The 13,486-nt window shown below is 41.2% G+C and overlaps 1 protein-coding gene across 3 annotated transcripts in view; it reads right to left on the bottom strand.

Annotated features, from left to right (window-relative positions):
* Positions 1-314: 314 nt before the first annotated feature.
* Positions 315-13,486, bottom strand: part of LOC141949523 (organic cation/carnitine transporter 2-like) — a 30,097-nt gene continuing 16,925 nt past the window's right edge. The window contains exons 6-10 of one of the 3 annotated variants that reach the window (XM_074883219.1): positions 10,930-11,030; positions 7,577-7,791; positions 6,175-6,357; positions 5,599-5,734; positions 315-5,013 (exon numbers count right to left, since the gene is read on the bottom strand). In XM_074883219.1, the coding sequence (XP_074739320.1) occupies positions 4,926-5,013; positions 5,599-5,734; positions 6,175-6,357; positions 7,577-7,791; positions 10,930-11,030 (723 nt within the window). In that variant the 3' untranslated portion in view covers positions 315-4,925. Of the gene's footprint in view, positions 5,014-5,598; positions 5,735-6,174; positions 6,358-7,566; positions 7,792-10,929; positions 11,031-13,486 lie in introns of those variants that run through there. The other 2 variants (XM_074883220.1, XR_012630803.1) reach the window with 2 other exon arrangements.

The raw sequence follows: 13,486 nt of genomic DNA, 5'->3' as shown, positions 1-13,486 counted from the left end.
CATTTGGAAAATGCTCCCCAAGAACAGGACCCACAAGATGACCTTTCAGCAGATCAGGTGCCCACACTGCTGCTCCAGCACCCACCTCCCATCCCCTCTTCCATGGCCAGCAGCCACACACAGCGCTCAAGTTATGAAGTTCTTTGCTTAGAACAAATATTTAAAAAAAAAAATTATGGAAAAAAGTCATTATATATAATACAAGATTAATCAAGGTAAAGCCTGCAAGACTACACCAAAAAAAAAAAGCACCTCTGTTACACAAATAACACATTAAAACATGAGGATGTAAAAAGAATTATGAGAATGCTTCATTTTAAAGATAATTCCAGATATGATTTTATTCTGAATTTTACAAATAACAAGCATTTTTCTATAAAAAACCTAGGGTAAGAATCAATTTAGTTACAGCTAGGAATATTTACATTGTCAGAAGACATTTCTGGATTTTTCTATATACAAGGCTGTGGCCATTACTGAAGTACCCCCAAAGGCATTTGTAAGGCATTATGGTACCTGAACCGATTCTATGCTTTAAGAAAACCATCTACAACTGTCAAGATGAAGGTTCTATTCTACAAATACTGAAATAAAAATTTGTTCACAGAGACAGTCCCATCCGTTTCCTCATGTGCTTACTGTGCTCACGTGCGCAGGCCCCCAGAGAGCGTTAAAAAGAAGAGCCCCTCTGGGTGAGACTATAAAACCGAACCAGCTGTAAAGCAGAGATGGGTATAACTCACGTTAATCTCAAATTCCATGGGATCAGCAATACAGCAGTAGCATCATCATAGCTCAAAATGGAAGTCCTCTGAAAAAAAACGTATTTTTACAGTGTAGTTTGGCGCACAGTGACAATGTTCCAGAATACCTCACAGGCAGCACACTGAGGGCAGTTTTGTGTAGAACTATGAAGGGGTTGTGCAGTTAAAAGAAGATGATTAAGCATTCAGAACCCAATCCTTGGCTTGACTTACTGCAGTCCAATTCCCTGGGTACTGCACCACCTCCCTGAGCCGCCGCCTTCCGAGCAGTACCTTGGGAACGGGGGAGGAGGCATTCACACCTCCTACCAAAAATAGTGTCAGAAGTCATCCAAAGCTGCCTGCTTCTGAAAGATGAAATACTACACGATGCTCATGCGAGCATTACATTCACTGTCAGGAGTCAGAGAATGCAACAAATACAGACTGTGGAGCATCACAAGAAATTAGGGTTAGCAATTCTGAGTATTTCGACTTGCAAAGAAACGAAAGTTACAGGATTATGCAACATGCCCAAGATGATGAAAGAAGTCAGTCCAAGAGCTGGAAAGGAAGAGATCCTAGTTCCCAACTCGAGACCATATGCTGTCTTCTGTGGTGAAGATAGTGTCGTGTGCTTTGTTCTCTAGCAACAGAGAATTTTGCCTAGCCAGGTAATTTTGTATAACCCGTATTGCTGCTGTAATACAGGTCATGGGCACCAAAACTATTCAGTGTTTCCCAGGTGAAGGTTAGCCTGAATGTCAAAGTCTCTATAATCTTCCTCTGCAGTACAAGGAGCTCATAGGTTTATCACAACTCCTCTTTCAAAGACAAATTCTGTCCCTTCCCCCTTACAAAGTGTCACTCACTACTTCTTGGACGACAACAGGAGCAAAAGGCTTTCCCAGAGAGCAGGTCCTTCCCCACCAGCCAGTGCTCTAGGCAAGACTCATGTTTAGGCGTGGTCCTAAACCCATCAACTCTTCACAGAAGGGACCATCTGTGTGTGACTCCACCACAAGGCCAAAAAAAGCATCTCCCACGCAGACCATGACTAACACCACAGCTCCGCGGGGGTGGTGCATGAGCAAAACAGGTCTCAAAAATGCAAAGTTCCAGTGGTCCATTTAGGGCAGAGTCTCAGAAAGTCAGTCCCAATCCTGCTTTGCACCAGAGTAACGCAAAGGGCCGTGCCAAGATGTGTATTCATGAAATCAGACCTCGCCTGGGAGCGGGTCACACCTGACAGCGCGGGCCTCGGCAGACGCCCTTCGAAGCCCCGACACGGTGCGGCACCGGGGCTTTATTCTGCAGGTGTATCTGCAGCCACACGTGGAGCTGCAAACCTTACCCGTCGCCAGCACTGATGCCACTCTAAGATTTGCCAACGACTGGATCAGGTCCTTTCATCTGCATCTCATCTGCACAGATCAGATCACCTACCAGTATTAAAATATTCCCTCTGTTTCTTCTGGATGCCTATCAGTTGCATTCTGCCTAGCCACTAGAACATGCTCCTTGTTTTAGAGATAAACTTGAAAAGAGTAGGATAAAAAAAAGTAAATAAAAATTCACCCAGTATGCTATATTAAACATACTCTACATTTCTGACTCATACTTTTTGTTTTTAAAAAGATAAGCAAGTAAAAAAATGGGGTTTTTTTTGACACAGAGATTACCATTGTGTTTTGTAGTATTAGTCATAACCAGGAAATCCCCCAATTTGTCTGGATTAAAAAAAACCCAACAACAAAAAACCCCCACAAAAATCTTTAGTAAACATCAGAATATTTAAATATTCAAGAACAAAAGCCTCACTGTCAAGGCACATACCTGGATAAAACAGTGGATAACAGTTAAATCAGACATTAAATGGACTCTGGACTTTAGGACAGGAATTTCCATGCTAGATCATGTATCAGGCAAGCACATATCTTACATTTCAGGATATTTTCTGAAACTGTTTACAGGAAGAGACTTATGGGACGCTGTTGTTTACCTTGGCAAATTCATTACAAGGAAGTTGCAGCTAAATGTGTTTTGTCTCAGATTCCTGCGGTTATTAGATAATTCTTCTACAACACACAGAAAAGAAGCTGCTTCCAATTGTTCCAGTTCCTAGAAATAAGGTTTACAGAGAAGAATATCCATATCAAGTCTTAGAACATACTCTTTTGTTTGCAATGAATATTTGAAAACAGAGGTGGCAAGCCCGACAAATTGTACCATGCCTTTTGGGCAGGGGAGACTGGCCGTTACATGCTCTCTCCTGACATGTATTTGCTCATGTCAAGGCTGTTCTGTGGTGTGCAGCGAGGCGTGCAAAATCCACAGTATCAAGTTTTGCACTAGCTTCAAATCACACGCTGCGTTTTAAACGCACCTGCCAAGGGCCTGTCAACCTATGAAACAGGGGTGACACTGAACCTGCCCAAACCTTTGGATTTCTCTCCTCTGAAGAACTGATACTATGACGAAACTGTGTTTCTCAGTATTATTCGCTGACCTGGTAACACTGGCCAACTTCCTGCTGCATCCAGAAATTAAAATACTAAATGAGTAGGTGAGAAAACGCAGGGAAAGCGGAGCAAACCCTAAAGCTCAAGACACTGGTAGGAAGAGTTTAAACACGCCAAACCACCGTAGTCTACCCAGTGTTTTCTACTCTCTTGTTTCTAGGACAAACAGTCTGGAGGGCACACATCAGTCCAACTGCAGGAGCCAGTTACCAAGGACAGAATAGGGGGTACTGGTTAACGAAAGACTGGAATCAGCCACTGCCACCTACGTATTTAAATACAGTAGGAAAATGCAAAACTCCCACGACCAGCTGCCGCAGCAGAGAAAGGCCCCTACCAGCTCTGGCTACCAAGGTTTAGATTCTGTTTATTAAGTCTCTGCAAGACAGAACGAAACACAAGTGCCACAAGAGAGAAATCTTTCACCGCTCACATCTGTCAAAGTATAATCAGAACAGCACAAACGAGACTGGGTGTAGGTATACATTGTATGTATTTAAAGAAACACAGGTAATCCCAAGTGTGCTTCCATGACCCAAGGAAAAATTTCTTGGCAGACTGTCAACAAGATTTGTTTGTATTTTTTTAAAAAAACAATTTGAAAACAATTCACTGATTACACGAGTTAAGTGAAAGAACAGACCTCACAGCAATCACACAGTTGGTACTTGAGAATCAAGAAGCAGTGGTCAGAAATAAATTCTGAATTTTGTTCTCAGTACATTCCACCATGAGGTCAACGCAGTGGCACAGATCAACACAAAAATTTATCTCTAAATATATTAATTGTGTGCGTGTGTATGTGCACGTGTGTGAAAAGCACAGAACGAAGAATTGTTTGTCATCCAAATTGCACAGATGACAAAACAACTTACTCATAAAACTTCCACCATGCATCAGAAGGGAGAACCCCAAACTGACACCACTCCCTCCACACACAGATGAAACCTTTTGTATCATTTAAAAGAAATATGACCCAGAAACAGGCCACATTCAGGGTCAGATGTAAACAACTTGACCATACAGGTACAGTTGAAAACCAGCGTTGGAATCAGTGAATTTTGTGAGCAAAACTTCAGTGCTACAAATACATTGAGTTAGAACATATCAAGTTAGAATTAATTCTCAAAAAACTTTGCATCTTTCTGAATTGGTAACAAATTCAGCACGTGCAAAGTCGTTTGAGTGAGATCAGAGAGAGGCTTGTTCTCATAACCTTTACTACAATAAATAAGTTTCCTGTCCAGAGACAGAAGTCAAGGAATCAAAACCAAATAGCAGCTTCTTCTGGCAATTTTTACTTCTTGATGTGCATTAGCTCTGGAGAAGGTTCACTGAAGAATCCAGGTACCCTGCCAGCCCTTGAACTCATTTTCAAGTATCTTTCAGCTGAACCATACACTTAAAGTTACAAAGGATCGATCAGATACTGTTCCATGGTTCTACTGCATTAGAACAACTGTGGCTGAAAAATCTCACTGAAGGCTATACAGTATTTATGTTCATATAAAAAGAGAATGTATGGAACACACTGTTTAAATTAATAAATAAGGTTAAAATTACAGGAAACAAAAGTGTTGCCACTAGCCCTTTCTAGAACGAATATTAGACAAAAAGTCCATTTAACTTTCAGTCCACCAGGAAGTGCACAGGAGTTCCATCAAAAAGCTGTGCTTTTTAAAATCTCTGGATTTTCTTCTTCCTCCTTGGAATCCCTTGTGCTACTAGACGCAGGCCTGAATTCTAATCTGGGGGGGAAAAAAAAAGAAAAGAAAAAAAAAGAAAATAACTTAAAGAAATATATGAGAGAACAGAAAAAAATAAATTCTTTGATATCCTGAGCCCTATTTGACATTACAGCCTCCTCATTTTAATGCTGCCTTCAGCTGGACAGGTCCCTTTCTTACACCAGGTGTATGTTTATTTGTCATCTTTAGCCAGAGCCGTGGCAAAAGGCTGAACGCTCACATGCCTTTTTAGGTCAGTTGAACTAAATTGGAAGAGTTCAGCCCTTCACCAGTACTTCTATGACTTTCAGAACCTAGAAAGATAGATTATAACCCACCAAGTGTCCCTACACCTTTATAAAGCAATACACTTTTACAAATGCTTTCCTTGTATGTACTTTTATTCAGTCCTCAGAGTAAGATGATAAATTTGGAGCCAAGAGAGGTACATATGAACATACACACTTGGGAAGAGGGACCAGGATTCCAGCCAAGCTCTTGCATCTTCAACAGAGCACTAACTATATTCCCTCTGACAATACCTAGGCAAGTCCACTCTTCTCGGAATAGACAACAGATGGGTTAAGATTGGAAGGTGACACTTACACTTTCACCATCAGCATTTGCTCAATCGTGTCTGGAAGAGGCATACCGTAGCTTTCTGGCAGAAATAAAGTCAGAATTCCTGATAGCACAGTCAGGCTCCCCATCAGGATGTAAGGCAGGAATCGATCATAGGCACCTAGCAGAATAAAAAAAGAAAAAAAGCCAGCATCAGCCCTAAGTCTTCAGTAATGTTTGTACCTAGGTACAGGGGTTTATCTGTGCAAGATCTCAGTAAAAAACAAACCAACCCCCTCAGAGTCTGGCATTCAAAGCCTATGTTGCTATAAATGTGGTCTTAGGAACTCAAGAGACTTGGAAATAACAGCTAGAAGAGCTGTCCCTGCTGAGTCAATAATATTGTGAGTCTTCAGACCATCTCTTCAACAGGGCACAAACCACCATTTCTCCACATTATGCCCATTCCTCAGAGATGCCGAGACTCCACTTCTACCTGCAGTTTCACAAGACACCTGGACCTGGAAACAGAGAACAGCAGAAAAGGCCAACAACCCAGAGACAGGACACTGCTTTGGGTAAAAAGCATTGCTTTCCACCCACACGGCCTAGTTAACTTACCAAGGTAAACGAAGTAAGGCGAGAGGATGCTGCCCAGTCTAGAGGCCATGGAACTTGCTCCAACTCCCATGTTTCTCACCACTGTTGGGTAGAGCTCAGCCGTGTAAACATAAACCATTGAAAAGGCTGATGTGATCCCAAATTTCCCTATCATCACCAGTAGAGTAGATAGCGCACGAATATCTGAAATCAAAACGCAGTTAAGGACTTCAGTAAAGCTCTGACCATTCATGCTATCTCTTAATTCCATTGTATTTGTGTAACTCCTGCCTAATTAATTCCAGGATCTTGTGTATTTTTTCCCTGTACATGCCTACAAGCACAGGCAACTTTTTCTTATTTATTTTTTTTTAAAAAAAAACTACCAGGATTCAACATTTTCATTTCCTCTTGAGCATGAGGCTTCCTGCCAAGCAAAAAATAAGAACAGAGGAAGAAATGCAGAGGTCCTCTCAGATTTCAGGGGCCAGATCTCTGCTATTGTAAACAATGCCATATATCTCTTTGTAATAAAGCAAACAAAGTTAAAACATTTGAAACCAGTTATTTTTGGTTTCCTGCTCTGGTTTTTCATTAACATTCCTAGCTATAAGTCAATAATGTAATTATAGGAAGCTGGGTGGACTTTAGCTGGGACAGTTAGATTTGAAAATCAAAACAGATTGTATCAGTGTCCAATCGACTCAAAGGACAGGAGGAAAAAAAAAGAATGCAGCACGTAGGTTACCTGTATAAAATAAGCAAGGCAGTTCTTGGGCATTCTCTTTTGTTTATTCTTTGACTTGTAAACAAGTGCACACCCCCCATCATGTTCAATGTCATTACCAGTTACGACTCCATAACCCTTTTAATCTAACTGGCCTAAAGATACCTATGGTTTGATAATCAGTAAATGTTATTTTGCCCTCCTTTCCAGTTGCCAAACATTATTTTAACTATCAATACTAATTCCGTACAAGCACCTTTGCTCATCAAAAATGCTTCCACAATGACTCCCTTGGGTGTAACTGTTTAAACAAGCCATGAAGAGACAGTCATTGACAGCTCTTTGGGAAGTAAGTTCTGCAGCCTCTTGGTAACCTCTGCTTACCAAATTCTGCTTGGTCTAGTCCTGGTTTTACACTTGGACCTTGCCAGGAATGTATATTAAACGCAAAACTGGCCTACAATGCTAATCCCAACAGATCACAAAGCCAATGACACACCCATAAAAATCTATCTGAACTGAGGTGTTGTGTGAGCTCCTTGTGCAGCCGCACTGAGAACCAAGGAAGAGGGGCAAAGATAGGAAATTTGTATCTGTATTTAGTCCCTTCAGGACACTTTTCCTCCGCATCTGCCCAGTGTGTGGTACTGCACTTCATCTATTGTACATATTCGAGATGAACTAACGATTCCATACGTGAAGGCACCAGCTGAATGAAGAGAAGAACACAGCCTCCCAAGAATAACGCAGCAGCCATTGAATACCGTCGAGGGAGATTTCGAAGCAGCAGCCAGGAAATAACGTAGGCTGGAACTTCAGTCACTGCCGAGAGGAAACAGTTCAAATAGACGTCTCCATGCAAGTTAGGTGTGTCAAGAGAAAGTCCAAAATAACCAACAGAGATTATCATCCTGAAATAAGCAGAATAACAGAATCAGACAAATCTCTCTTCTTCCTGAGGTTGCCAGGAACCTCTTTTACATCTCCGTTAAGCACAGAAATCACTATGTGAGGCAGATTCAGCGTCTGCCAGATTCGTTCAACTCTGAAGCAGCTGAAGAGCTGACTTCGAAACAGCAAGATAACAAACAGTGCTGATGCTTTTTATATTTCAAGATACTCTTGAATGAAATATATTTTAAAAATTAAGAATATCCTATTTAGCATTCACACAATTAGGTAACTCCAGCGCTGTTGCTAGCCTTGCGGAGGCGCAGGCCTACGAGCCCACGGCCGCAGGTGCTGGATGGTCCTGCAGCTACAGAGGTCATATTTCTTTTCTGATGCCATTGCATGACTTTGCAACTGTCCATCCCACTCTCATTCAGATCTCGCAAGGAAGCTCTGGGTATTTGTCACTTTTAGACATCTCATTTGTCCCTGCTAGTCGTGCTGATGAAGAGCTGACTACTTTTTACATATGCCTCTGTATTTCAGGTGACCCCGCTGCAATCATTCACAACACAGTGACAGAGCACTTCCTATTAGTAGTTGTTACAGCCTTAGCCTGAAAGTTTGGACTACTGAATTTTATTTTACTGCTGCTGAGGCCTACAGCAGCTTTTCGTTATGTTTACCAGAGAGCTCTGGGTGGAGAACACTGTTTCTGGGTCGTTACCATCATGCTTTGTGTGTAAAGTCAGAGAGGAGGAGTATGGCATCCTGGCAGACCCAAACAATCCAGGATTTTCTCTGCCATGCCCCAAGCTGGCTGGGCAGCATCCAAGTCACATTTGCATGGCTCGGTGCCTGGGTCGGTCAGTGCAGCAGGACAGAGCTCGGTGGACAGGAACTCTGCCACCTTAATTGTGCTGCTGCCAGATGAGAGCTGGCTTCCACATCATCAAGGGGAACACACAACTGGCCTTGGAGGCAAATCCTGTCGTGTCTTGGGAGATGCTGGGAGGAGGAGGTTATGCTTCACCAATACGTAACATGTGGTAAACAAGGAAGTAATGGGCACTGGATCAGGACGTGTCCAGGTGCAACAGTGAGGCAGAGACCACTCAGCACTTTATCTCCTTCAGCATCTGTGTTATAACAGAACCTGGAGCAAAATTAGCTCTTCCTCCTCCTCACTTCACATGGGAAGAGACTTCACGGTCCAACTGCTTAAAATAAGTTGCCTAGTGTACCTGGGAAGGTATGAAGCCATACAGCTGAGGGTAACCCCCTGCTGCTGTGTGCCCTGCCAGCTACAGTTATTCTTTTCAAAATTAGTCATGCAGTGTTTTCCACGATGCCGTGCAACACGCCCAGCCTCTGCTCCTGGGAGTTATTTTTATATGCAATAAACCGTGCTCACTGGAACTGACTTTCAGTAGCAGTTTGCCTTAGCTTATCACATTGGCAAACCTTGATACAGTTATAAATTTTCTAGGAAAACTTGAAGCCAAACTTCCTCCTCCCTGATGCAAACTCAGCAAAGGGGTTAGTTTAAAGGCCTGCTACTTAAAATTAACAAAACACCCAACAATATGTAAGGGTGATATACCACTATCTGCAACCGTCCTCTTTTACAGAGCTTCTTTTATGAGATCTTTCAGTTCATAATGCAGAATATACCATTGGTATGCTACAGGTTGGAAAACACTGCTGCGAGTTAGTACAAGATGCTTTGTATTTTGGGAAATTCATTAAAAGGAGGTTAGACAACTGACATGCCAGATAGAAATAGTGGGAAAACTGCCCAAATCAGATGAATACATGAGGAGGTACAATCGTCTAAGTCAGTTGCACACGTTTGACTTTTCCTGCCTATCCTAAAACTTCATTTATCACGTGGTAAAAAGCCCTTCAGCAGATGGAATGGATTACATACTGCCACACCACTGCTTCTCTCAGATACTTTGTCCTACCAGGAATGCTGTTCAAACAGGTTTTGCATTTGATTTCTACAACCACACACGCAAAATCGGCTGTGCCTAGGAACTCACCACTGATCTACTCCATGTAGATTAGAAGTAGGGCAGTCTCAGTTCTCTAGCTCACTTCTAATTAAAGGTGAGAGTCAGAATTGGACTTGGAGGTAAGACAACAGCATATGGAAACTGTACTGACATTTTTGCAAAGAACCAACACTACTTCTCTTTTTTCGAGCTGTTTTCTGCTCAAGTTCCTTTCTCAGCAAGTTTGTAGCACTGAGTTTGGTGATGGGCAAGGAAATCTGGCTTAAATATTAGACAAGTCATCCTTTGACCCAAAAAGCCACATCAGCTTGTACACACTGGCAGCTCTGTGGACTGAACTCCAAGGCTTTCCCTCATTAAAACAGAGGAACATTGTTCAAAAAGGCAGCAAATAGACTGAAGTTAGCTCCCAAGAACTGGAGGGACCTTACTGGTTAGGACACTGTAGGTACCTGCACTAATTAAACCTCACTTTTATAGCCTCTGGCAAGCTGTAAGTTACTCTCTCCATTTTCTCTCTTCTGAACAATTATAGCTTCATTGAGATTTCCAGCAGAGGACAATGACAACCATTTAATCAAATTGCACATAAAGTATGGCTTCAGCTAGTGCAAAACCAAGCTGAAGATGGCAGGTAGACAGAGCAGCTTGCAGGAAAGTCTAGGGAAATCTCAGATTAGAACTTCAAAGGCAGCTTTATCCCTTTAAGAGACAATACAAAAGAGATGGGAAGATCATCCCTGTAAGTCAGGCACGGCTGTGTTCAGACCACTGGGCAGAAGTTCTCTGACTGGGAGAGCGCATGACTCATTCCTCTTAGAAGACTTTGTTACAGTCAGATGCAGATTCCCCAAGGCCCAGGATCAGGCAGGATTCCCACACATCACTGCCAGCTGATCTGATTCTTGCTCAGTTCAGGATATGCTTGACTGCTTCAGAAAGAACAAACAATCCAGATGTGTTTCTAGACTGTTACTCAAACGAAGAATCTACATAACCAGAATTTTGTGCTCCAGCCAGCACACTGCTTTTTGAGCCGGTTTTATCCATACCTCTTCAGAATACCTGAGTGTTCAATGAGCAGTTTCTAATTGTTTTGCTGCTTTTGTGCTTACATACTCCTGAACCACACTTACTTACCAAAGGATCACTGACATAATTGTGATAGTTAGGATATTTCGGGTTTTCATTAGATCCAAAATGGTGTATGTCTGTTGCTTCTGGGAATTCAAATCTTGCAGCTGAAAAAAAAACAAACCAAAAAGCCGTGGGAACATTAACTTCCTGCAAGCAGCATTATTGTGAAGGTAAGTCCCCCCCCAACTTATACATCAGTATTTTGATACGCTGCAGAGCTGAAACAGGTGCCTCACTTTTAATCAAACACATATAAGCCATAAGAGCCAACAACCTGCGAAAGTAGTTGCTCCTCCCTCATTTAAAGTCACTTAAAATTTAGTCTGAATTTGGCAATCTTTTTCTCTGCCTGAGGTGTCACAAGGCAACTGTTTATTGTTCCTTTTACACTTGAATTACAAAGCCAAGCATTCATTCACAATTTACGTGTCACTACTGGCAGTTCTTCCGTCCAGTTTTGAGCAGTACACCTTGAGGATCATGCAAAGCAACTGCACCCTGACAAGAAGAGAACAATAAGGATGAGGAGACATCTGAAAAATGTGATCTGTAGAAGCAGAGGGTTTATTTAGGCTGAGGGCATCTTAAAAGACCAAGAATGGTCTTCAAAGATCAAAAAAAAAAAAAAAAAAGTGATAAACTGCCCTCTATGTCCACTGCAGGCAAGGCAAGAAATAAGATTAAACTGCAGAAGGACAGACTTAATAAATGACTGCTCATGCTGGACCTAACAGTAATGTATTTAAACTGAGACAAACTGGCTAATGAGCTGAAGAGTCCCCATCATTATCTAGCCTGGTTTTGAGATCTTCTTCTAAGAATATAAGCAAAAAGACAAGAAGTTTCTCTTTTCCCCATGAAACTTTCCAGCTCCTCAAAATAAAACTACTTCTGTGTGCACAATGCAAAGATATTAATCAGTGAAGCACGTGAACAAGTTTTGTGCTTGATTGTAAAAAAGGAAAGAATTTAAGTTTTTTTTAAGTTTAGACCCCTAACAAGGAGTAACAAAGGAGAGATCTTCCAAAATATGTAAAAGGTGATTTAAGAGGACAAGTCCCATTGATTAAAACTATCAACTCTGATAAAGCAATACTATGGCTGAAGCACCCCAGTTTTCTACATACGTCATATTTTTGTTATCACAAAACATGTTTTCAGGATTTATCACAGGTTACTTACTCATCAATTTAATGGTATTTTTAACAGTCTTGCAGTAACAACATTAACAAGATTTTGATCTTACAGTCTTCCACAGATTCTTTTTTCTGTTAGGATATTTTCTATCTATCTGAATCTGTGACTCTTATCAACAGTTAGAAATCTAACCAAGAAAGAAACAAGCATCCACCTTAGCACTCAAAATTATCAAATAAAAAAATACTGAAATATTTAAAATTTTGACACTTTTTGAATTGTAAGCAGCCAAGACACCTCACAATATTTAAGTGAAGACTTCTCTTTCCACAACCAGAAGAATCACTCTTGCCTGACAGACCTCTATTATGTGCAAGCACAATAAACTGTATACAAAGACTACTTCCTCCCTTGATTTTTCAAGTCAGAGTGATCCGAGTATGTCAAATTAAATTTTAGTATTTTTAAAGACTGAATGCCTTTTGTTGGCACTGTGTACTCTTCATGGAATGTGCAAATGATTATCAATAAAAGTAAACTATGACTGTAGCTTCAAAATAGTGCAATTACTCACTACTTTAAACTTTTCTGAACTCTTTCCCCCGGTCTAATATAGCATCCTTTACTCTGTATTAGTTCAACTTACAATACTTTTTTCCCTAAAACATCAGGCTGGTCCAGCAGAAGTAGCTGGATGTATTGCAGGACACAACACACCAATAAAGAGACAAAAGCAACCATTAGTTTAACTTATTTCCTCATCAACCTCCCTTCCATACTCATTTAGTGATGTTTCTTTTGGCAAGCTATTTCTGGACACTGATTTGGGGCCCTTAATTCTTGTTCCTCAACTCAGAATACACATTATCTCCTCAATGTCTTGTATCCAAGCTAATGAGAACATGAAGTTCAGGTAACCCCTGCAGTCAGGTGAAAATTCTTTCTGAGTGATATTTTTTATCCTCCAGGTCTTCAGAACAACAGCAGTCTGATGTTCATGCAAACTTCAGTGTATCTGCTTTCAGAAATCTTCACTTCCTACAAAAGGCAAACAGTTCTTTACAGCTGATAGCTTCCACTGTGCCTGAAGCCCAGCCTCCACCACACAAACTGCAGTCGGCTTTACAGCTCACAGCCCTTTCTCATAAATCACATGATCTTTCTTAAGTACTCTCCAGTTTTGCCACTATTTGTTGCCAAGAAACCAGCAAACAGGAAACAAAAAAAGGAGAAAAACCAAACAAACCACAAAACAAAATCAGGAACAGTAAAATTCAGAGAGACAGTTGATGAGAAAAAAAGGACCCTGCCTTTTAGGAGCTGGATAAGCAGACAACATAATCCTTAACAGGACAGGCTAGAACAAGAAGCTATAAGAAGGGCAGGGAGGGCAAAATGGTGATTTGAAATTAGATTATCCTCA

Source organism: Strix uralensis, chromosome 14 (genome assembly GCF_047716275.1).
Source record: "Strix uralensis isolate ZFMK-TIS-50842 chromosome 14, bStrUra1, whole genome shotgun sequence".
In the NCBI taxonomy this organism is placed as follows: domain Eukaryota; kingdom Metazoa; phylum Chordata; class Aves; order Strigiformes; family Strigidae; genus Strix; species Strix uralensis.
This window is presented reverse-complemented; position numbering and strand designations above follow the sequence as displayed.